The sequence below is a fragment of the Palaemon carinicauda genome, chromosome 35 (genome assembly GCF_036898095.1).
Source record: "Palaemon carinicauda isolate YSFRI2023 chromosome 35, ASM3689809v2, whole genome shotgun sequence".
NCBI classification, from domain to species: domain Eukaryota; kingdom Metazoa; phylum Arthropoda; class Malacostraca; order Decapoda; family Palaemonidae; genus Palaemon; species Palaemon carinicauda.
In genome coordinates, this window is record NC_090759.1 from 70778883 (window position 1) to 70803117 (window position 24235).

A 24235-nucleotide genomic window follows, 5' to 3' on the forward strand; every position below is an offset into this window, starting at 1 on the left:
TTCATGAATCATGCCAGTAAGGGAGACGACAGCTTCACTTTAAGTAAGAACACAGAACTCTTAAAGACTGAAAAATAAGCAAGTACAAAAACCCTTTTAATATACTGGAAGAAGTGTCATGTAGACAATGTTAAATTAAGTTTATTAGGAAATGCAAGAAAGAACAGACGGGTAAGACCAATAATATCGGGCGCATAGACCTGTACCCCAGCTCTTCATGTCTAATGTTTTGTAGGTGTTGAATGAGATAAAGGAAGATGAATAGTGTACAGTACATCCCTTAACCCCTACATTTAATGTGATCTGCAATGATTGGACCAAGTTCCTGTTGGGAAAATCTTTGGCGATAAAATTTTCAATATTTAACTTAGCCGGTGATTATAATAGCTGCAACTCTGTTGCTCGACAGAAAACTCTAAGGTAAAATTCGCCAGCGATCGCTACACAGGTTGCGGGTGTGCCCAACAGCGCCATCTGTCGTCCAGATACCCAGTACTCAATGTAAACAAAGAACTCAATTTTCTCTCTGTCGTGCTCCCGACAAGACGTGCTTATTCGCTGTTGCTAAACTGGATTTGTTTTCACAACTAATTGGTGAAGTACACTATTCTAGTTTTGAGCTTTCGCTATGCAGGTGTTTTATCTTCATCTTAAATCTTGAACTCGTTTTGGATAGATTTAATTATGGTGACAAAGAGAGTATGGACTTTCTTTCACTTTTAAATGGCCGACCCTTCCCTTAGCGGAAGTGTGTTTAGGCTTTTAGTAATTATATCACGTTATAGATTTTCCTCTATATATTTTATATCTCTCCGCCTTTATTAGGCCTCTTCGATTAACTTTCCATTTATTATAAACATATAAAAATAATTTTAATGTTTTGTTTATATAGACCTTTCCTGAGAGTAGGCGGTCCTAACTTGGAACCGAAGTTAATCAACGTTGAGCCCTTTATATCGTAATTAGCTTTTAAAGAGCTAAGGATTTAAAACTTTTTAAATGTAATATTTTATGAAAGAATTTCTTTGATAGTCTTCGTACTGTTTTCAAAGATGAACTAACGTTTAGTTTATTTATGCTACGCAGTTGTTGACGTTCAGGACGTTCAACATGCGCTCTATCGTTACGATAGAGAGAGAGTGTATCACGGTTTCACTTTGCAGTAAGAGTAAATCGATTCTGACGTTTCGTTCATTCTTTCTTAGCTTAAATGTTTTAAATTCTATTTTAAAGGAACTTTTTATTTGAAAAACCTTTCAGTTTTTTCCTTTAGTCAATAACATGTTTTTTTGACGAAATATAATTGGGCTCTTCTCTTAGGTGCGAAATCAAGAGAGAAAGAGAGAGAGAGATAGAGACGGAGGGAGAGAGAGGAGAGAAAACGTTCCGTTCAAGCGGGTAACGTTGTTCTCGTGTTACTCTCGTCCCTAGTCGCTGTACGGGGAGGAAGGATAAAACGTTTTAGTTTTTTATTCTCGTCCCCAGGCTATGTGCGGTGAGAGATTGAAAACGTAGTTTATTTGAACTAGTGTTTAGTCTCTTTCCCAGCCACTGATTTTTTTTTTTTATCTTTAAATATGTTTTCTGTTTTTTTGCTGGTATTAATGAGCTTGCATTATACGACTGATTTCGCAATTACTACCTTTTAATGAAGGGTAGAATTGCGTGTTTCAGGTAGAAATCAGTAAAAATTTCAGTGAAATAAGTGCAAAACAGAAAATCGAAGTGATAAAGTGATATGCGCAAAGTGTTACAGTGTTGCATCCGAGGGTTCGTCTGTTCGTGCCTGTCGTTCACCTAGTCCGGGACCTCTTACATGCTCCCAAGCCCAGGGGAGAAGTAATGTCAAACGACTTATGGGTTCGAGAGGCCTTGACCAACGAACAGACGTTTTCCCTCTATGGTATCGGGTGTATCTTACCAAGATCTCCCCTACCATAAGACGAGAGAGACGTTGTTTTTCCTCGTCATCCGAAGGCTTTTCGCATAAGAAACCTGTCACAAGGTTTCGAAGCCCTTAAGCAAAAGTCAGTCCTTTCAGGACAGGTCCAGCGTCCTGGTTACAACCATTAGGACAGCTCTGACCCTATGCAGTCATCGGATAACTGCTCGCCGCCTAACAAAAGCGTAACACAGACTCCGAGAGTTTTTTTGTAGGCAAAGTGTTGCGGTCACAGACGTTACCCTCGTCTCTTACCACAACCATTTCCATTGATCCTTAATGGGTTGTATGGCAAGACATGCAGTATATGCTTGCCTCCCTTATGGAAGACTATTCTGCCGATTAGTCCGTTGAGTCTAGCCGTTTATCTCATCGATATCCTGGCTTTCAGCCAACCTAACGTTCCTTTGTGCTTACTGTTGACGTTGGCGTAGCTTAGTCACGTCAGTCAGGTTGTTTAGAACCACACTCGATGCGGTCTCGTGTGGTTTTTCAGCCGCATTTGGACGTTAGGCCACTTGCTGAGGCTCCTGTTGACGTTCAAGACGTTCACTAACAATCGGAGTTGACTTGTTTTGACGCTGTGCGTCAACCTCCGCATTCTAGAGTTGTTTTGACTGCTCAGTCTAGGCAGTCAAAGCAGTCTCGAGTGGACGCTGTGCGTCCTCACGCACCTGTTGTGGTTGACAGTTCAGTTGTTGACAGTTCACAGACTGTCAAGCAGTTACATGACGTTGCGTTCTGGTCCGCTACTAATGCACCAGTGAGTGTGGACTCTGCTTGTAAAGCATTGCCACCACGGTAGGTCTCTCCCTTGCTTGAGACTCAGCTTTTATCGGACAAGGTTCCTGTAGATGAGGAAGTTGCTGTTCCCCCTCCTACTGATATTCCCTTGAGGACTCTGTCAGATGGAGAGGAGCCTAAAGCTGCTTAGCCTCCTATGGACTTTAATTAAATCATGATGATTTTTTTAAGGATCTTTGTCCGGATCTTTTTGTAACTGCTGCTCCTCGTTCGCCTAAACGTCAGAGCTTACACTAGGCCTAGCTACTTCGAAGCCGTTGTTTTTAAGCTAGTGCTCTCTCGCTCTCCTAGAGAGCTTTACGTTGGCTAGGCGACTGGTTTTTCACCAGGAGGAGTTTGGGGGATACAGCCTTTGCTTTCCCTTCTTTTAAACTGGTTTATAGAGCGAGAGTCTGATATGACACGAGAGAAGTTCTCGGCTTGGGAGTTCATGCCTCTGCCCAGATAGACTTCTCAATTCTCGTAGACTCTCCCTGGCGCCTGGCCAGGAGACGCTCCAAGTTGTTTACAGGTCAACTTCACAGCTGTTTTCGAGCCTTTGAAGTTTTGCTGTACAATTATGTCACGCATAACAAGGCTTTCAGGGATGGTAAACGGTACCGCCTCAGTCGCTAACCCCGTCTGTTGCCACACCTGCTCCCGTAGACCCTAAATGGGCTTTGCTGCAAGACATGCAGTCCAAGCTTGCGTCCTTGATAGAGGACTTTAATGCGGAGAAGGTTGCTACCGAACCTTCTGGCCAACAACCTTCCAACCGGTCGGTTGTGCGCCCTGTTGACGCTGAGGTAACCTACTCGCGTCTGCCAGTTGAGGTGGTTCCTCCACCGATGCGACCCAGTGTGGGTTGCCAGCCGCACGTTGACGTTAAGCGACGCTCGGAGGTGGTTGTTGACGTTCAGGACGTTCAACAACCAGCAGAGGTGACTTGTTTTGACGCAGTGCGTCAACCTCAGCAACCCGGTAGGGTGTTGACTGCACAACCCAGACGGTCTAGACAGTCTCGGGTTGACGCTGTGCTTCCTCGCGCACCCATGGTTGTTGACAGTTCACAGACTGTGCAGCAGTTCCATGATATTGCGTCCGGCTCCGTCACGCATCCACCAGTGCGACCGGACTCAGCGAGCCAGACGTTGCCCACTCCGTTGCCGTTTCCTCATCAGTTTTCGGATGAGGAACCCTCTGATGAGGACGTTGCTGAACAACAAGACGATCAGCCCCCAGAATAGATCAAGCCCTGCTATCCATCCAGAAGATGCTGAAGAAGGAACGCTGCTCAGTCAGGCTGTGGATGAGTCTGGTAGGGACGCTGTCATCCGTGGAACAATTTAGGCTTCCAATCTATTGCTCTCCAGTCCCGGACCCAGCAGCAATACATATAGATGCTTTCCTCCTAGATTGGTCACATCTGGATCTCTACGCATTCCCACCGTTCAAGATTGTCAACAAGGTACTGCAGAAGTTCGCCTCTCACGAAGGGACAAGGTTGACGTTAGTTGCTTCCCTCTGGCCCGCGAGAGAATGGTTCACCGAGATACTTCGATGGTTAGAAGACGTTCCCAGTAGTCTTCCTCTAAGGGTAGACCTTCTACGTCAGCCACACGTAAAGAAGGTACTCCAAAGCCTCCACGCTCTTCGTCTGACTGCCTTCAGACTATCGAAAGACTCTCGAGAGCTAGAGGCTTTTCGAAGGAAGCAGCCAGTGCGATTGCTAGAGCAAGGAGAGCTTCTTCCATTAGAGTCTACCAATTGAAGTGGGAAGTCTTCCGAGACTGGTGCAAGTCAGTTTCTGTATCCTCGACCAGTACCTCTGTAGCTCAAATAGCTGTTTTTCTCTTATACCTGAGAAAAGGACGATCCCTTTCAGCTCCCACTATCAAGGGCTACAGAAGCATGTTGGCATCGGTCTTCCGGCATAGAGGCTTAGATCTTTCCAAACATAAAGATCTGCAAGACCTCCTTGAGTCTTTTGAGACCACCAAGGAGCGTCGTTTGGCTACCCCTGGATGGAATTTAGACGTGGTACTAAGATTCTTCATATCAGACAGGTTGGAGCCGTTACAATCAGCCTCCCTGAAAGATCTCACTCTTGAGACTCTTTTCCTGGTATGCTTAGCCTCGGCTAAAAGAGTCAGTGAGATTCATGCCCTCAGCAAGAACATAGGATTTTCGTCAGAAAAAGCCACTTATTCGCTACAACTTGGTTTTCTAGCCAAAAATGAGCTGCCTTCTCGGCCTTGGCCTAAATCTTACGATATCCCCAGCTTATCGCAGATCGTAGGCAATGAACTAGAAAGAGTCTTATGCCCTGTTAGAGCTCTTAAGTTCTATTTAAAGCGTACTAAACCTTTACAAGGCCAATCTGAAGCTTTATGGTGTTCAGTTAAGAAACCATCCTTGCCTTTGTCAAAGAATGCTTGGTCAGACTTTATCAGATTGTTAATACGAGAAGCTCATTCACATCTGAGTGAGGAAGACCGAACTTTGCTTAAGGTGAAGACGCACGAAGTTAGAGCTGTAACAACTTCCGTGGCCTTTAAGCAAAATATATCTCTGCAAAGTATAATGGACGCAACCTATTGGAGAAGCAAGTCAGTGTTCGCGTCATTTTACTTGAAAGATGTCCAGTCTCTTTACAAGAACTGCTACACACTGGGACCATTCGTAGCAGCGAGTGCAGTAGTGGGTGAGGGCTCAACCACTACAATTCCCTAATTCCATAACCTTTTTAATCTTTCTCTTGAAATGTTTTTATTGTTGTTTTTGGGTTGTCCGGAAGGCTAAGAAGCCTTTCGCATCCTGGTTGATTTGGCGGGTGGTCAAAGTCATTTCTTGAGAAGCGCCTAGATTAGGGGTTTTGATGAGGTCCTGTTGTATGGGTTGCAACCCTTGATACTTCAGATCCTAGGGGTCGATCAGCATCCTAAGAGGATCGCGAGGCTCCGTAAGGAAGACGTACTTAAAAAAGGCAGAGTAATTGTTCAAGTCGACTTCCTTACCAGGTACCTATTTATTTTGTTTTTGTTATTTTGATAACTTCTAAAATGAAATAAAAATTCTTAGCTCATAATAATGTAAACATATTTTGCTGGTCTCTACCCACCCCCCTGGGTGTGAATCAGCTATTATAATCACCGGCTAAGTTAAATATTGAAAAATGTTATTTTTATAATAAAATAAATTTTTGAATATACTTACCCGGTGATTATAAATTAAAGGACCCTCCCTTCCTCCCCAATAGAGACGCAGTGGGACGAGGAGAAAATTGAGTTCTTTGTTTACATTGAGTACTGGGTATCTGGACGACAGATGGCGCTGTTGGGCACACCCGCAACCTGTGTAGCGATCGCTGGCGAATTTTACCTTAGAGTTTTCTGTCGAGCAAGAGTTGCAGCTATTATAATCACCGGGTAAGTATATTCAAAAATTTATTTTATTATAAAAATAACATTTTAGGAAATGTTTTAAGGACTCTTAGGAACGGGCCTCTGAAATTAAAGACGATTCCAATTTAAAATCAAGTGCGGCAGTTATTGCACTAAGCATAACACTGAGTACATCCTTAGAGTCTGTGAAGTAGGGGACCAGAGATTTTTGTCTCTGACAAGGCATCAATGCATGGATAAAAAAACTTGGGCTTTAAGATGAAAAGAGGAAGCAAAGCTTGAGAGAACAGAGATGAGAATGCTGAGGTGGGTTATGGGAATATCACTTCACGAAAGATTGGAAAATTATGAAAGAAGAAGAATGGCAGGTGAAGTAAAGATTATAGAGATGATTAGAGTGTTACGACTGAGATGATGTACGTGTTGAGAATGGATGGAGGTGAGGGTGGCTTGGGAGGAACCTGTTAGGTGGAGAAGATCAAGAGGGAGGCAGAGAATTAAATGGCGAGATAAGGTGAAGGAAAATATAGAGAGAAGTGGTTTGGTGGAAAGAAGATGCCTTTGATAGAGGGCACATCAGGCAAACGACCTCTTAATGTACGGATAACCGTGGGAAAGAAGACAAGGCATAGAGTTCACTAACTCCTCAAAGTACCCAGAACTAAGAGGAAAAAGGTTTTCAACATCAGAATACAACAGCTGCCTTTCAAATGGTCATAAAGTGGATGTAGATTTTGTAATGCCAAATCCATCCCAATTTGGTGGGTAGACAATGCTGAAGTCAAGAAAATAAAAATATTCTTTTCACCCAAATAATGAAATTCACAAAATCAGGACTTGGTATATTATAAGCAGGCAAATTTGACTTATTTCCCTTGGTAAAGAATGGTTGTTGAAGTTCCACATAGTATGGTGGTAAATGTAGAAGTAACCTCTGAAAAGGCCCTTGTAGTTGGAACTGGATAATTTCTTTGCTGGTAATTGTATGGAGCCTAATCTCTCATGGAACCTGTGGAAGCACAACTGGTAGAGGAGCCTCCTTAGAAGAAGCAGCTTTGTGAGTAAGCCAGTGTCAGGTATATGAGGAGTGTGAATCCTGCCATCTGAGACCATAAAGGAGTTATCAAAAACCTCTTCCTATTTGATGTCCCTTAGAGCTAGAGCTTCCAAAGGAATTGTTGAAAAAGGCAGGGTGGTGTAGACATGAACTACACTAAACTTGCATTATGGCATTTCTGCTCAGTGTTCCTGGGTTATGCTGAGCTAAGAAATATTTTTGAGGGGTTATTTTTCAGGCTTGTGACTTTACCCACAATTTTCATAGGGCTCAGCAGACCATGACATCCAGGAACCACTCAAATGGGAGAATTAACAGCCTTCTACTCAAAGTATCAGTGATGATATACGAAGCACCTGGGAAAAACTTAATGACTATTCAACCATTGGGATCCTTAGCCCATGCAAAAATCTTTTTCCAGATCGCAAAGGGAGCCAGAAGTGTTTTCCCTCCCAGTTGCATGAGGTAGTCTGTGATTGTAGTGCTGTCTTGACTTTGTCTGCAGTCTTTCCATCTAACAAAGAAGTGATCGCTTGGGGTTCCATAAAGATGGTATGCAATACTTGAATGGTAACATTAAGGTTTTTCTTTTGGGCCTCTGTCTCCCAATGCTTGGATGATCAGGAGGAGAGTGCCCCACCTGTCAAGGCATCCTCAAACATTCCCATAGATGGGAATATAGACATCACAATTATTGGTCCGTTGCAATTTCATTTTGAGGTTGAGGCTGATCATTACAGTATTTGGCCAACTGAATGTGAAGGAGCAAAGCTGGATCCAGCTGTGGAGGTTCAGCCTCTTTATCACTGAATGGCCTCCCAGGTCCCAGTGCTAGGCCATATTGCTACAATTATTTAGAATGAATCAAACCAGATGTCTAGGGACAAACATGACTTGGTCATACAGTACCACAAGTGCACCTACTCTACACGAGTGCCGAGTGAATATAGCAAACTTTTTCATCCTTTCATGGGAAGATGTTCTTATTTGCAATGACCCTATCTACCGAGACTAATGCTGTGTTTGCTGAATCTTTGAGTTTGGGTTTGCCTGCTATATTTTTGAGCAAATATTTTTGAAATTAGCATAAATGAATAACTTCATCTCTAGTATCACATGTATCACAGTGAAAACTTGTATGACAAAATACATTATTTAGAAGTAATGGACATGTAGCGAATAATGATTTAACCGAAATAATTGTAAGTCTGGACTCTAGGATATTAGACGCCCATCGCTCAAATCCTTTTGACTGTTTCTTTAACTGCATGCTACATGCAGGTCATTTAAAATTGTAGCGATAATGCTTTAGCTACAATTATTTTTAAAGATATACTGTACAGGTATTGAGAAATTTTTTAAGGTTTTATTTTGGTAATAATCCAAGCTACTGCTGTTCAGTTAGCTATTTATGTGCATGATTTATAAAGATATTGATTTATAGTATTTGCATTAAATTCTTCCTTAAGCCCTCCACCACACAACAGAAAATATGTTGTTGATTCTAAGTATCTTGTCTGTTCTGTTATGTTTAATACCATATAGTTCCCTAAAACTTTTGTCCCTACTGTAACCAACTTACTGGAGCCATCACTGTAGTCATGAAGTAGTCTTTATTATTATTATTATTATTATTATTATAACTTGCTAAGCTACAGCCCTAGTTGGGAAAGCAGGATGCTATAAGCCCAGAGGCTCCAACAGGGAAAATAGCCCAGGGAGGAAAGGAAAAAAAGGAATTTAGAATATTTTAAGAAGAGTAATTATGTTAAAATAAATATCTCCTATATAAACTATGAAAACTTTAACAAAACAAGCGGAAGAGAAATAGGATAGAAAAGTGTGCTCGAGTGTACCCTCAAGCAAGAGAACTCTAAACCAAGACAGTGGAAGACCATGGTACAGAGGCTATGGCACTACCGAAGACTAGAGAACAATGGTTTGATTTTGGAGTTTCCTTTTCCTAGAAGAGCTGCTTACCATAGCTAAAGTCTCTTCTACCCTTACCAAGAGGAAAGTGGCCACTGAACAATTAGTGCAGTAACCCCTTGAGTGAAGAATAATTGTTTGGTAATCTGTGTTGTCAGATGTATGAGGATAGTTGAGAATATGTATAGAGTGGGCCAGACTATTCAGTGTGTGTGTAGGCAAAGGGAAAATGAACCGTAACCAGAGAGGATCCAGTGTAGTACCATCTGGCCTGTCAAAAGACACCAAAACTGGGTGCAAATGTGTACATTTTAGCGAGTAAAGCAGACTCACATGAGGCAATTAGAATTTTTTGTTTTTGCTATAGTTTCTTCTATTTGGTTATTTTCAATATTAATCTTACCCGATAATCATGTAGCTGTCAACTCTGTTGCCGACAGAAATCTACGGTCGGGATACGCCAGCGATCGCTATACAGGTGGGGGTGAACACCACAGCGCCATCTGTGGTCAGGTACTCCAGTACTTCTTGTCAACACCACCTCAATTTTTCCTCTGTCGTGCCTCCGGCTAGACCTACATGGATACGCTGTTGATTCTGGAGTTATTGCTCACGATTTGGTGATGTATTTGCTCTAGAGTTTAGCCTTCGCTATTCAGGAAGCTATATCATTAGCTTAGCAAGTTTTTGGAATTAATTTGATTTAATTTTTGATTTAATTTTGGTACGAAGAGAGAATGAACTCTCTTTCACTTTTAAATGGCCGACCCTTCCCTTAGACGGAAGGGTTGGTGTCGAAGAGAGTATAGACTCTCTTAATTTTGCTTAACAAAGTTATAGATTTATTTTATATCTCTCCGCCTTTTATAGGCCTCTTTGATTAACTTCCTTTTATTATAAACTTATTAAAATTAATTTTTATATTTGTTTATATTCGACCTTTCCTAATAGTAGGCGGTCTTTTCTTGGAACCGAAGTTAATTAACATTGAGCCCGTCATTTCGTTTTTACCTGTTAACATATTATGCTATTTTAATGTTTTTGAAAGAATTTCTTTGATAGTCTTGTACTGTTTTCAAAGTTGAACTAACGTTTTGTTTTGTCTCTGCAGTTGTTGACGTTCAGAACGTTCAACTTGCGCTCTATCGTTACGATAGAGAGAGAGTCTATCACGGTGTCACGTTGCAGTAAGAGTAAACCGATTCTAGCGTTTTGTTCATTCTTTCTTAGCTTAAATGGTTTTAATTCTAATAAAGGAACTTTTTATTTGGGAAACCTTTCAGTTTTTTTCCTTTAACAATAATATGTTTTAACGATATATATAATTGGGCTCTTCTCTCAGGTGCTAAGTCAAGAGAGAGAGAGAGAGAGAGATAGAGACGGAGGGAGAGAGAGGAGGATAAACGTTTCGTTCAAGCGGGTAACATTGTTATCGTTTTTGCTCTTCTCCCTAGTCTCTTTAGGGGAAGAAGGTAAACGTTTCTAGAGTTTTATTCTTGTTCTCAGACTTTATGCGGTGAGAGATTTTAAACGTAGTTTATTTGATCTAGTGTTTAGTCTCTTTTCCAGCCACTGAATTATTTATCTTTCATTATGTTTTTCTGTTACATTGTAATACTGTTTTCGCAATTACTAACTTTTAATGAAGGATAGAATTGCGTGTTTCAGGTACAAACCACTTAAAGTTTCGAGTTCAGTGAAATAAGTGCAAACAGAAAATCAAAAGTGATAAAGTGATAAGCGCAAAGTGTTACAGTGTTGCGTTCGAGGGTTCGTCTGTTCGTGCCAGTTGTTCGCCTAGTCTGGGACCTCTTACAAGCTCCCAAGCCCAGGGGAGAAGTAATGTCGAAGGACTTATGGGTTCAGCAGGCCTTGATCGACGAACAGACGTTTCCCTCCGTGGTTTCGGGTGTAACCAACTCACGTAGCCGACGTGATCACCCCACCCACACAAAGACGAGAGAGCCCATTTATTCCTCGTCTGCGGAAGAGGTTTCTCGCAGAAACCATGGACCAAATCTTGCAGCTTTTAAGTGCAAGTCGGTCCCTTCCGCGCAAGTCCAACTCCTAGGTGGTGCCATTAGCACTGGGTCAGTTCGGACTTGCTGCAGTACGACAACTGCACACCTCCCAGAGAGGCAAGGTGGTATCGCAACAGACAGTAACTCCGTCTGTTGCCGCACCAGCTGTTTTAGACCCTCAGTTTCAACGGACAGTAGCTCCGTTTGTTGTTGTCTTTCTTAAACTCTAGTGGTCTATGCTGCTGACAATGCAGTCTCAGCTTGCGGTGTTGATGCAGGAGTTTCAGGCAGAGAAGGTTAACACACCTCCTCCTGCGAGCGCTCCTCCACCTCTACGCAGTCCAGCCTGCCAGACGTATGATGTTGAGGTTCCTCAAGCTACCTCCATGCGTGAGCTGCCGCATTGGGAGTTGCCAGATACCAGCTCTGTGCAGCAACCTCCACTTTCCTTGAGGCAGGAGCCTCTTGCCACGCGGCAACCTCCTCAACACTTGAGGCAGGAGCCTTATGCTTTGCAGCAACCTCCTCTACCCTTGAGGTAGGAGCCTCATGCGTTGCGACTACCTCCTCCATCCTCGAGGCAGCTACCTCTTGCGGTGCGACAACCTCCACCATCCTCGAGGCAGCAACCTCAACTCCACCTCTGCGCAGTCCACCCTGCCAGACGTATGATGTTGAGGTTCCTCAACCTACCTCCACGCGTGAGCTGCCGCATTGGGAGTTGCCAGATACCAGCGCTTTGCAGCAACCTCTTGCGTTGCGGCAACCTCCACCATCCTTGAGGCAGCAACCTCAACTCTTGCGGCAGCCACCTCCACTCTTGAGGCAAGAACCTCAACTCTTGAGGCAAGAGCCTCAACTCTTGAGGAACCTCATGCTATGAGGCAGCCGCCTCAACGCATGCAGCAACCGCATTCTTCACAGCATGAGCCTCTCTCTGCGCAGCTACCTCCTCAACCCTTGAGGCAGACGCAACTCTTGAGGCAGGAACCTCACAGGAGCCTCATGTTATGCGGCATCCTCCTCAAACCATGAGGCAGGAGCCTCATGCTATGCGACATCCTCCTCAACCCATGAGGCAGGAGCCTCATGCTATGCGACATCCTCCTCTACCCATGAGGCAGCCTCATGCTTATGAGGAGCCTCATGCTATGCGGCATCCTCCTCAAACCATGAGGCAGGAGCCTCATGCTATGCGGCAACCGCCTCAACCCATGAGGCAGGAACCTCATACTATGCGGCATCCTCCTCAACGCATGCGGCATAAGCCTCATCCCTTGCAGCTTGAGCCTCATCCCATGCAGCATGAGTCTCATACCATGCAGCATGAGCCTCATCCCATGCAGCATGAGCCTCATCCCATGCAGCATAAGCCGCACGCCATGCAACATGCTCTGCTTACCTTACAGCATGCTCTGCATACCTTACCGCATGCTTCTCAGTCACACATCTTTGGTTGTTGCCAACTCACTAGACTGTCAAGCAGTTTCATAACGTTGCCTTCTAGTCTGCTGCTTTTGCACCAGTGAAACCCTCACTGAGAGAACTTAGCTTTTCTCGGATATGGTTCCTGTAGATGAGAAAGTGCTATTCTCCCTCCTTCTGATTTTCCCTTGAGGACTCTGTCATTTGGAGAGGAGCCTTTAGCTGCTTAGCCTCCTATGGACTTTTATTTAAGCATAGCATGCTTCCAGGGAGGGTAATGGTTCCACTTCAGTCGCTAACCCCGTCTGTTACCACACCTGCTCCCATAGACCTTGAGCTGTGTTGCAAGACATGCAGTCCAAGCTTAGTCCTTGTTAGAGGATTTTTTGTTTACGGAGTCAGTGTGTCACTGGGAAGACGTTCAACAACCAGCAGAAGTGTCTTGTTGTGACGCAGTGCGGCAACCTCAGCAACCCGATAAGGAGTTGTCTGTACGACCCAGACAGTCTAGACAGCTTCGGGTTGTCACTGTACTTCCTCGCTTCCCCATGGTTGACAGTTCACAGACTGTGCAGCAGTACCATGATCTTGTGTCCGGCTCCGTCAGACGACTAGCTTTTAAGAGCTCCCACAAGTCGTCGCTGTCTGGAGATTCTCAGATGGACTATGGATCTGACCAAGGAACTGGGCCTCCTGGTCAATTTTGAGGAGTCCCAGCTCGTCCCATCCCAGACCATTGTCTACCTGGGTATGGATCTTCAGAGTCGAGCTTTTCGGGCTTTTCCGTCGGCCCCAAAGATATACTAAGCCCTAGATTGCATCCAGAGCATGCTGAGAAGGAACCGATGCTCAGTCAGGTAGTGGATGAGTCTAACAGGGACACTTTCATCGCTGGCCCTGTTCATCGAGTTAGGGAGACCCCACCTCCCCCCCTTCAGTATCATCTAGCGGCTCACTGGATAAAGGACATGACGCTAGAGACGATCTCAGTTCCTGTTTCCGAAGAGAGGAGGTCTACTCTCACGTGGTGAAAGAACAGCTTTCTTCTCAAGGAAGTCTACCTTTGGCTGTTCAGAAACCCGACCGCCGTCTCTTCTCTGACGCATCAGACACGGGCTGGGGTGCGACTTTGGACGGACAGGAATGCTCGGGAACATGGAATCAGGAGCTAAGGACACTTCACATCTATTGCAAGGAGCTGTTGGCGGTTCATCTGGCCTTGATAAACTTCAAGTCCCTCCAGCTTAACAAGGTGGTGGAGGTGGACTCTGACAACACCACAGCCTTGGCTTACATCTCCAAGCAGGGAGGGACTCATTCGTGGAAGTTGTTCTAGATCGCAAGGGACCTCCTCATCTGGTTAAAAGATCGAAAGCTCACGCTGGTAACGAGGTTCATTCAGGGCGATATGAATGTCATGGCAGATCGCCTTAGCCGGAAGGGTCAGGTCATCCCCACAGAGTGGACCCTTCACAAGAATGTTTGCAGCAGACTTTGGGCCCTGTGGGGTCAGCCAACCATAGATCTGTTCGCTACCTCGATAACCTAGAGGCTCCCGTTGTATTGTTCTCCGATTCCAGACCCAGCAGCAGTTCACGTGGATGCTTTTCTGCTGGATTGGTCCCATCTCGACCTGTATGCATTCCCGCCGTTCAAGATTGTCAACAGGGTACTTCAGAAGTTCGCCTCTCGCAAAGGGACACGGCTGACGTTGGTTGGCTCCGCTCTGGCCCCCGAGAGAATGGTTCATAGAGGTACTGCAATGGCTGGTCGACATTCCCAGGACTCTTCCTCTAGGAGTGGACCTTCTACGTCTACCTCACGTAAAGAAGGTACATCCAAACCTCCACGCTCTTCGTCTGACTGCCTTCAGACTTTCGAAAGACTCTCAAGAGCTAGGGGCTTTTCGAAGGAGGCAGCCAGAGCGATTGCCAGAGCAAGGAGGACATCCACTCTCAGAGTCTATCAGTCTAAAGGGGAAGTCTTCCGAAGCTGGTACAAGGCCAATGCAGTTTCCTCATCCAGTACCACTGTAACCCAGATTGCTGACTTCCTGTTACATCTAAGGAACGTAAGATCCCTTTCAGCTCCTACGATTAAGGGTTACAGAAGTATGTTGGCAGCGGTTTTCCGCCACAGAGGCTTGGATCTTTCCACCAACAAAGATCTACAGGACCTCCTTAGGTCTTTTAAGACCTCAAAGGAACGTCGGTTGTCCACTCCAGGCTGGAATCTAGACGTGGTCCTAAGGTTCCTTATGTCATCAAGATTTGAACCTCTCCAATCAGCCTCTTTTAAGGACCTCACATTAAAAACTCTTTTCCTCGTGTGCTTGACAACAGCTAAAAGAGTAAGTAAGATCCACGCCTTCAGCAGGAACATAGTTTTCACATCTGAAACGGCTACATGTTCCTTGCAGCTCGGTTTTTTGCTAAACGAGCTTCCTTCACGTCCTTGGCCTAAGTCGTTCGAGATCCCAAGCCTGTCCAACTTGGTGGGGGACGAACTGGAGAGAGTACTTTGCCCAGTTAGAGCTCTTAGGTACTATCTAAAAAGGTCATAACCTTTACGAGGACAATCAGAAGCCTTATGGTGTGCTATCAAGAAGCCTTCTCTTCCAAGGTCTAAGAACTCAGTTTCTTACCTATTCAGGCTCCTGATTAGGGAAGCACATTCTCATCTGAAGGAAGAAGACCTTGCTTTGCTGAAGGTAAGGACACATGAAGTGAGAGCTGTGGCTACTTCAGTGGCCCTCAAACAGAACCGTTCTCTGCAGAGTGTTATGGATGCAACCTATTGGAGAAGCAAGTCAGTGTTCGCATCATTCTATCTCAAAGATGTCCAGTCTCTTTACGAGAACTGCTACACCCTGGGACCATTCGTAGCAACGAATGCAGTAGTAGGCGGGGGCTCAGCCACTACATTCCCATAATCCCATAACCTTTTTAACCTTTCTCTTGAATACTTTTTATGGGTTGTACGGTCGGCTAAGAAGCCTTCCACATCCTTGTTGATTTGGCGGGTGGTCAATTCTTTCTTGAGAAGCGCCGAGGTTAAAGGTTGTGATGAGGTCCTTTAGTATGGGTTGCAGCCCTTTATGCTTCAGCACCTAAGAGTCGTTCAGCATCCTAAGAGGACCGCTACGCTCAGTAAGAAAGACGTACTTAATAAAGGCAGAGTAATGGTTCAAGTCGTCTTCCTTACCAGGTACTTATTTATTTTATGTTATTTTTGAATAACTAATAAAATAAAATACGGGATACTTAGCTTCTTTGTTAACATGTATGCTGGTCTCCACCCACCACCCTGGGTGTGAATCAGCTACATGATTATCGGGTAAGATTAATATTGAAAAATGTTATTTTCATTAGTAAAATAAATTTTTGAATATACTTACCCGATAATCATGATTTAATTGACCCACCCTTCCTCCCCATAGAGAACCAGTGGACCGAGGAAAAAATTGAGGTGGTGTTGACAAGAAGTACTGGAGTACCTGACCACAGATGGCGCTGTGGTGTTCACCCCCACCTGTATAGCGATCGCTGGCGTATCCCGACCGTAGATTTCTGTCGGCAACAGAGTTGACAGCTACATGATTATCGGGTAAGTATATTCAAAAATTTATTTTACTAATGAAAATAACATTTTTTACTTTGTACCTATTTGCATTTTGGTATTTGGCTGTTATTCCTAATGGAGCTCCTTTGGCTCATTGTATTTATTAGCTTTCTTATTTAGGGATGCAGCTTTGCTAGTATTAATAATGGTAACATAGCTGCCAGTGAATGATTCCTGTAATGATACTTGTAATTAATTATTGTAAGGACTGGGTAAAATGTAGAATTATCCAGTGGTCTCTCTTGACTGTACTGAGTATTTGAATCCCCTGATGTCAGACTTTAGTTTATTTTCAATTTATCCACTTAAGAAGACTGACTTCACCATTCAGTCCCGTAATATTTGACTTGATTTAGAGAGAAATTGTTGCTAATTCTGGTCATTTTGATCTCCAGGTGCTGCCGGACAGTATGTGTGGCCCCCATTTTGACATGGCTGGTGAGTTATGAATCACCTTTAATGAGTCAAGACATGAAGCTTTGTAAAGCCAATGCTTTTCAAGCTTGGTAGCTCCAGATTTTCAAGATGGTGAAAGCATAGGCTCATTTACTTGGACTGTATAGATTTACATGTATTAATGGAGTATTTCAGTATTTGACCTGTTCGGCTTAACAGAATTCTAGCCATTATAATAGGACTTTTTCTTTTTGAAATTAGTCCAGAATATAAATAAATTTCCATCATGGATGCATATGGATCTGATTTTGCCACTTTGGATTTGAATTTTGATTCTGAGGAACCAGTTCAATGTATTTTCTGTAATGAACAGTTCAGTATAACAGAGGATGAGCAGCCATTTTTGAAACACCTCCTTATGGTGCACAAGTTTGTCATTGGAGAAGTGGAGGAAATTGCTGATCTCCGACAGTATGTATCCTACTGGGGAAAGTTACAGTATGTAGACTTGAAAGATTACTGTATAATTTTCAACACAAACACCGAGCCGGGAGCTAAATTTCCGACTGAAACCTACTATCTTTTATGTAGTAAACTTCCAGAAGATAAAGAGATAAGGTCAGCTTTGAGTAAATTGAAGCTCAAGTATGTTTTAAAGATGAAGGAGAGGGAAATGCAAGACAACACTTTCTCACGCCAGTGCATCTATTGCAGTGAAACTATAACAGGTGGTGTAGCCAAGTGCTTTCAACATCTCACCTTCAGCCATGGATTTTCCGTTGGAAAACCGGACGATATTGTCTTCGGTGCTCGGTTACTCGATATTATGCATGACAAGTTAAGGAAGTTGCAGTGCCTATTTTGCGAGTATACATTTAAAACTCACGTAGTCCTGAGAGTGCACATGCGGAAGAAACAGCATCGGTGTCTCAATCCTAAAAACAAAATGTACGATAAATTTTATCTCCTGAATTATTTAAAACCAGGAACTCCGTGGGAACAAGCTAAGCACGATCGTACTTTTGAAAGTGACTTGGAGAGTTTGCACGAAGAGGAAAGAGGCCAAGGCTTAGGAGATCCCCTCTGGACGGACTGGCAAGAGGACCACGTGCCTCCAACCACCTGCCTCTTCTGTGATTTCACAACGAGCAAAGTTCCAGGAGGTCTTTTTAATCATATGGCAGCTTATCACAAATTTGATTTTGAAAACGTTACGAAAGGTTTTACATTCTATGAACAGGTTAAAGTGATAAATTGCATTAGACATTTTATGGGTGATTGTCTTTGTTTCTTATGCCCTTTGAAATTTTCCTCTCGCGAAGCACTTCTTAAACACATGATTGAGGCCAATCACTGCCATTTGCCCCCTAGTTCAGTATGGGACCATTCTCAATATCTTATCCCTGTGCTTGAAAATGATGGGTTGCTGTATCATTTAGAAGATACTGAAATAAGCGACTCCTCTTTTTCCGATGACGGGAAAGCTATCCTTCCCGAAGATGTAGTTTTGTTCAACGATTCTATTCTAGAGGACAATAAATTAAGAGAGGAAATAACTGGTGCCAATGACGCGGACGCTATTGCTATGTGCTTGTTTTGCCCTTACTCGGCCATAGGAGAGTATCCTCACACGATGATTTACAATCATATGCGCGTTCTACATTGTTTTGATTTTATCGAAGTCGTCAGTGGCCAACCTTTTTATAATCAGGTGAAACTTATCAATTATATACGTTGGCGAACGGCTAGAAGTGAATGCTACTTTTGTGGACAAGTGTTCGATAATATGATTTCTATGGAAGAACATAGAGTGCTGGAAGGACACAATGTTCTTCCAGAGTCACATATGTTTGAGGATTCAAAATGGTTACAGCCTGTATTTGAAGGAGACATTTTATTACAAAAACTTAGGGAGGCTGGAGACTCCGATGAAGACACCACAGACAATCCACAGGCCAGTTCAGTGGAAAATGTGTTCAGTGAGGATGTGCACATACCACCATCAATTCTGAATGACAAAAAATTGCGACAGGAATTGCTGGAAAATATGGCAAATCATGTTGTACAATTTGATTAGTAGTGAATTTATTGTCTATTGATATTGTTATTTTCATATTAAGATAAATTTTTTAAAATTAATATCTTAAGTTCTTTACTGTACCTTCTTAAATATTAAAAGATTTTTGCTAATTAATTATTTTCTTCTTTCCTAAGTACAGTACAATACTAGGTTTTATTATATCAATGCCCCTTCCCAAATATTTATTTTACTAAATGGTTTTAAAGTTCAAACTTTTTGAAGATAAAAAACAGAAATTTGTAATCTCGAAAGCAAATGGCTACGCGATTCAGAGGCACGATCACATAAAGGTGATGTAATATCAACTCAAAGTTCATTTGATTTCCCTCCCTCATCCCCACTATAGTGGATATCTGTTTTTTCAATATTAAACTTAGCCGGTGATTATATAAGCTGCAACTCTGTTGCTCGACAGAAAACTCTACGTTAAAAATCCGCCAGCGATCGCTATGCAGGTAGGGGGTGTACATCAACAGCGCCATCTGTCGGGCAGGTACTCAGTACTCAATGTAAACACAGAACTCAATTTTCTCTCTGTCGGGCTACCGGCAAGACCTACTAATTCGCTGTTGCTAACTGGATTTGTTTTCACAACTATTTGGTGAAGTACACTATTCTAGTTTTGAGCTTTCGCTATGCAGGTGTTTTATCTTCATCTCAAAACTTGAACTCGTTTTGGATAGATTTAATTATGGTGACAAAGAGAGTATGGACTTTCTTTCACTTTTAAATGGCCGACCCTTCCCTTAGACGGAAGTGTGTTTAGGTTTTTAGTAATTATCTTATCTCGTTATAGATCTATATATTTTATATCTCTCCGCCTTTATTAGGCCTCTTCGATTAACTTTCCATTTATTATAAACATATAAAAATAAATTTTAATGTTTTGTTTATATGCGACCTTTCCTGATAGTAGGCGGTCCTAACTTGGAACCGAAGTTAATCAACGTTGAGCCCTTTATATCGTAATTAGCTTTTAAAGAATTTAAAACTTTTTAAATGTAATATTTTATGAAAGAATTTCTTTGATAGTCTTCGTACTGTTTTCAAAGATGAACTAACGTTTAGTTTTTTATGCTACGCAGTTGTTGACGTTCAGGACGTTCAACATGCGCTCTATCGTTACGATAGAGAGAGAGTGTATCACGGTTTCACTTTGCAGTAAGAGTAAATCGATTCTGACGTTTTGTTCATTCTTTCTTAGCTTAAATGTTTTAAATTCTAATTTAAAGGAACTTTTTATTTGAAAAACCTTTCAGTTTTTTCCTTTAGTCAAATAACATGTTTTTTTGACAAAAAATAATTGGGCTCTTCTCTTAGGTGCGAAATCAAGAGAGAAAGAGAGAGAGAGAGAGAGATAGAAACGGAGGGAGAGAGAGGAGAGAAAACGTTCCGTTCAAGCGGGTAACGTTGTTCTCGTGTTACTCTCGTCCCTAGTCTCTGTACGGGGAGGAAGGATAAAACGTTTTTAGGTTTTTATTCTCGTCCCCAGGCTATGTGCGGTGAGAGATTGAAAACGTAGTTATATGAACTAGTGTTTAGTCTCTTTCCCAGCCACTGATTTTTCTTTTTATCTTAAAATATGTTTTCTGTTTTTTGCTGGTATTATGAACTTGCATTATACGACTTATTTCGCAATTACTACCTTTTAATGAAGGGTAGAATTGCGTGTTTCAGGTAGAAATAAGTGCAAAACAGAAAATCGAAGTGATAAAGTGATATGCGCAAAGTGTTACAGTGTTGCGTCCGAGGCGCAAAGTGTTACAGTGTTGCGTCCGAGGGTTCGTCTGTTCGTGCCTGTCGTTCACCTAGTCCGGGACCTCTTGCAAGCTCCCAAGCCCAGGGGAGAAGTAATGTCGAACGACTTATGGGTTCGAGAGGCCTTGACCAACGAACAGACGTTTTCCCTCTATGGTATCGGGTGTATCTTACCAAAATCTCCCCTACCATAAGACGAGAGAGACGTTGTTTCTCCTCGCCATCCGTAGGCTTTTCGCATAAGAAACCTGTCACAAGGTTTCGAAGCCCTTAAGCGAAAGTCAGTCCTTTCAGGACAGGTCCAGCGTCCTGGTTACAGCCATTAGGACAGCTCTGACCCTATGCAGTCATCGGATAACTGCTCGCCGCCTAACAAAAGCGTAACACAGACTCCGAAGTCTTTTTTTGTAGGCAAAGTGTTGCGGTCACAGACGTTACCCTCGTCTATTACCACAACCATTTCCGTTGATCCTTAAGGGGTTATATGGCAAAACATGCAGTATATGCTTGCCTCCCTTATGGAAGACTATTCTGCCGATTAGTCCGTTGAGTCTAGCCGTTTATCTCATCGATATCCTGGCTTTCAGCCAACCTAACGTTCCTTTGTGCTTACTGTTGACGTTGGCGTAGCCTAGTCACGTCAGTCAGGTTGTTTAGAACCACACTCGATGCGGTCTCATGTGGTTTTTCAGCTGCATTTGGACGTTAGGCCACTGGCTGATACTCCTGTTGACGTTCTAGACGTTCACTAACAATCGGAGTTGACTTGTTTTGACGCTGTGCGTCAACCTCCGCATTCTAGAGTTGTTTTGACTGCTCAGTCTAGGCAGTCAAAGCAGTCTCGAGTGGACGCTGTACGTCCTCACACACCTGTTGTGGTTGACAGTTCAGTTGTTGACAGTTCACAGACTGTCAAGCAGTTACATGACGTTGCGTTCTGGTCCGCTACTAATGCACCAGTGAGAGACTCGGCTTTTATCGGACAAGGTTCCTGTAGATGAGGAAGTGGCTGTTCTCCCTCCTACTGATATTCCCTTGAGGACTCTGTCAGATGGAGAGGAGCCTTAAGCTGCTTAGCCTCCTATGGACTTTAATTAAATCATGATGATTTTTTTTAAGGATCTTCGTCCGGATCTTGTAACTGCTGCTCCTCGTTCGCCTAAACGTCAGAGCTTACACTAGGCCTAGCTACTTCGAAGCCGTTGTTTTTAAGCTAGTGCTCTCTCGCTCTCCTAGAGAGCGTTACGTTGGCTAGGCGACTGGTTTTTCACCAGGAGGAGTTTGGGGGATACAGCCTTTGCTTTCCCTTCTTTTAAACTGGTTTATAGAGCGAGAGTCTGATATGACACGAGAGAAGTTCTCGGCTTGGGAGTTCATGCCTCTGCCCAGATAGACTTCTCAATTCTGGTAGACTCTCCCTGGCGCCTAGCCAGGAGACGCTCCAAGTTGTTTACAGGTCAACTTCTCAGCTGTTGTCGAGCCTTTGAAGTTTTGCTGTACTATTATGTCACGCATAACAAGGCTTTCAGGGATGGTAAACGGTTCCGCCTCAGTCGCTAACCCCGTCTGTTGCCACACCTGCTCCCGTAGACCCTAAATGGGCTTTGCTGCAAGACATGCAGTCCAAGCTTGCGTCCTTGATAGAGGACTTAAATGCGGAGAAGAACCTTCTGGCCAACAACCTTCCAACCGGTCGGTTGTGCGCCCTGTTGACGCTGAGGTAACCTACTCGCGTCTGCCAGTTGAGGTGGTTCCTCCACCGATGCGACCCAGTGTGGGTTGCCAGCCGCACGGTGACGTTAAGCGACGCTCGGAGGTGGTTGTTGACGTTCAGGACGTTCAACAACCAGCAGAGGTGACTTGTTGTGACGCAGTGCGTCAACCTCAGCAACCCGGTAGGGTGTTGACTGCACAACCCAGACGGTCTAGACAGTTTCGGGTTGACGCTGTGCTTCCTCGCGCACCCATGGTTGTTGACAGTTCACAGACTGTGCAGCAGTTCCATGATATTGCGTCCGGCTCCGTCACGCATCCACCAGTGCGACCGGATTCAGCGAGTCAGACGTTGCCCACTCCGTTGCCGTTTCCTCATCAGTTTCGGATGAGGAACCCTCTGATGAGGACGTTGCTGAACAAGACGATCAGCCCCCAGCCCTGCTATCCATCCAGAAGATGCTGAAGAAGGAACGCTGCTCAGTCAGGCTGTGGATGAGTCTGGTAGGGACGCTGTCATCCGTGTATCAATTTGTGTCACTAGGAAGACTACACCTCCGTCCTCTTCTATACCATCTAGCTTTTCACTGGAAAAAGGACAAGACGCTAGAAGCGGTCTCGATCCCGGTTTCCGAAAAGATAAAGTCTTGTCTGACTTGGTGAAAGGACTATATCAACCTAAGAGAGGGTCTTCCCCTGACTGTTCAGACTCCCAACCACGTTCTCTTCTCGGACGCATCGGACGTAGGCTGGGGTGCGACATTAGACGGTCGGGAATGCTCGGGAATATGGAACTCGAGTCAAAGGACAATGCATTTCAACTGCAAGGAGCTACTGGCAGTACGTCTGGCCTGGAAAAGCTTCAGGTCTCTCCTTCAAGGCAAAGTGGTGGAGGTGAACTCGGACAACACCACGGCTTTGGCGTACATCTCCAAGCAAGGAGGGACCTACTCTCTGACGTTGTACGAGATCGCAAGGAACCTCCTCACCTGGTCAAAAGGTCTAGACATATCACTAGTAACGAGGTTCATCCAAGGCAACTTGAATGTCATGGCAGATTGTCTCAGTCGGAAGGGACAAATAATTCCAACAGAATGGACCCTCCACAAGGATGTATGCAAGAGACTTTGGGCCACCTGGGGCCAGCCGACCATAGATCTCTTCGCAACATCGATGACCAAGAGGCTCCCAATATTTTGCTCACCAATCCCGGACCCAGCAGCAGTTCATATAGATGCCTTTCTCCTAGATTGGTCACATCTAGATCTATATGCATTCCCTCCGTTCAAGATTGTCAACAAGGTACTGCAGATGTTCGCCTCTCACGAAGGGACAAGGTTGACGCTAGTTGCTTCCCTCTGGCCCGCGAGAGAATGGTTCACCGAGGTACTTCGATGGCTAGTAGACGTTCCCAGAACACTTCCCCTAAGGGTGGACCTTCTACGTCAGCCACACGTAAAGAAGGTACACCAAGGCCTCCACGCTCTTCGTCTGAATGCCTTCAGACTATCGAAAGACTCTCGAGAGCTAGAAGCTTTTCGAAGGAGGCAGCCAGAGCGATTGCTAGAGCAAGGAGAACATCCACCCTTAGAGTCTACCAATCGAAGTGGGAAATCTTCCGAAACTGGTGCAAGTCAGTATCCGTATCCTCGACCAGTACCTCTGTAACTCAAATAGCTGACTTCCTCTTATATCTGAGGAAAGAACGATCTCTTTCAGCTCCCACTATCAAGGGTTACAGAAGCATGTTGGCATCAGTCTTCCGTCACAGAGGCTTAGATCTTTCCAACAATAAAGATCTACAGGACCTCCTTAAGTCTTTTGAGACCACGAAGGAGCGTCGTTTGGTTACACCTGGTTGGAATTTAGACGTGGTACTAAGATTCCTTATGTCAGACAGGTTCGAACTGCTACAATCAGCCTCCCTGAAAGATCTCACCTTAAAGACTCTTTTCCTGGTATGCTTAGCCACAGCTAAAAGAGTCAGTGAGATTCATGCCTTCAGCAAGAACATCGGATTCTCATCCGAAACGGCTACATGTTCTACAACTTGGTTTTCTAGCCAAAAACGAGCTGCCTTCTCGGCCTTGGCCAATATCGTTCGAT

At 44.0% G+C, this 24235-nt stretch overlaps 1 protein-coding gene across 4 annotated transcripts in view; it reads left to right on the forward strand.

The window, feature by feature from the left end:
* The window catches only part of LOC137627859 (zinc finger protein 277-like), a 75066-nt gene that overhangs the window by 4285 nt on the left and 46546 nt on the right, over nt 1-24235 (forward strand). Inside the window, exon 2 of one of the 4 annotated variants that reach the window (XM_068359285.1) lies at nt 16578-18762. The exons of the other annotated variants lie outside the window; for them this stretch is intronic. Coding sequence (XP_068215386.1) covers nt 16865-18655 — 1791 coding nt within the window. The 5' untranslated portion in view covers nt 16578-16864 and the 3' untranslated portion in view covers nt 18656-18762. Of the gene's footprint in view, nt 1-16577; nt 18763-24235 lie in introns of those variants that run through there. 4 annotated transcript variants of the gene reach the window in all.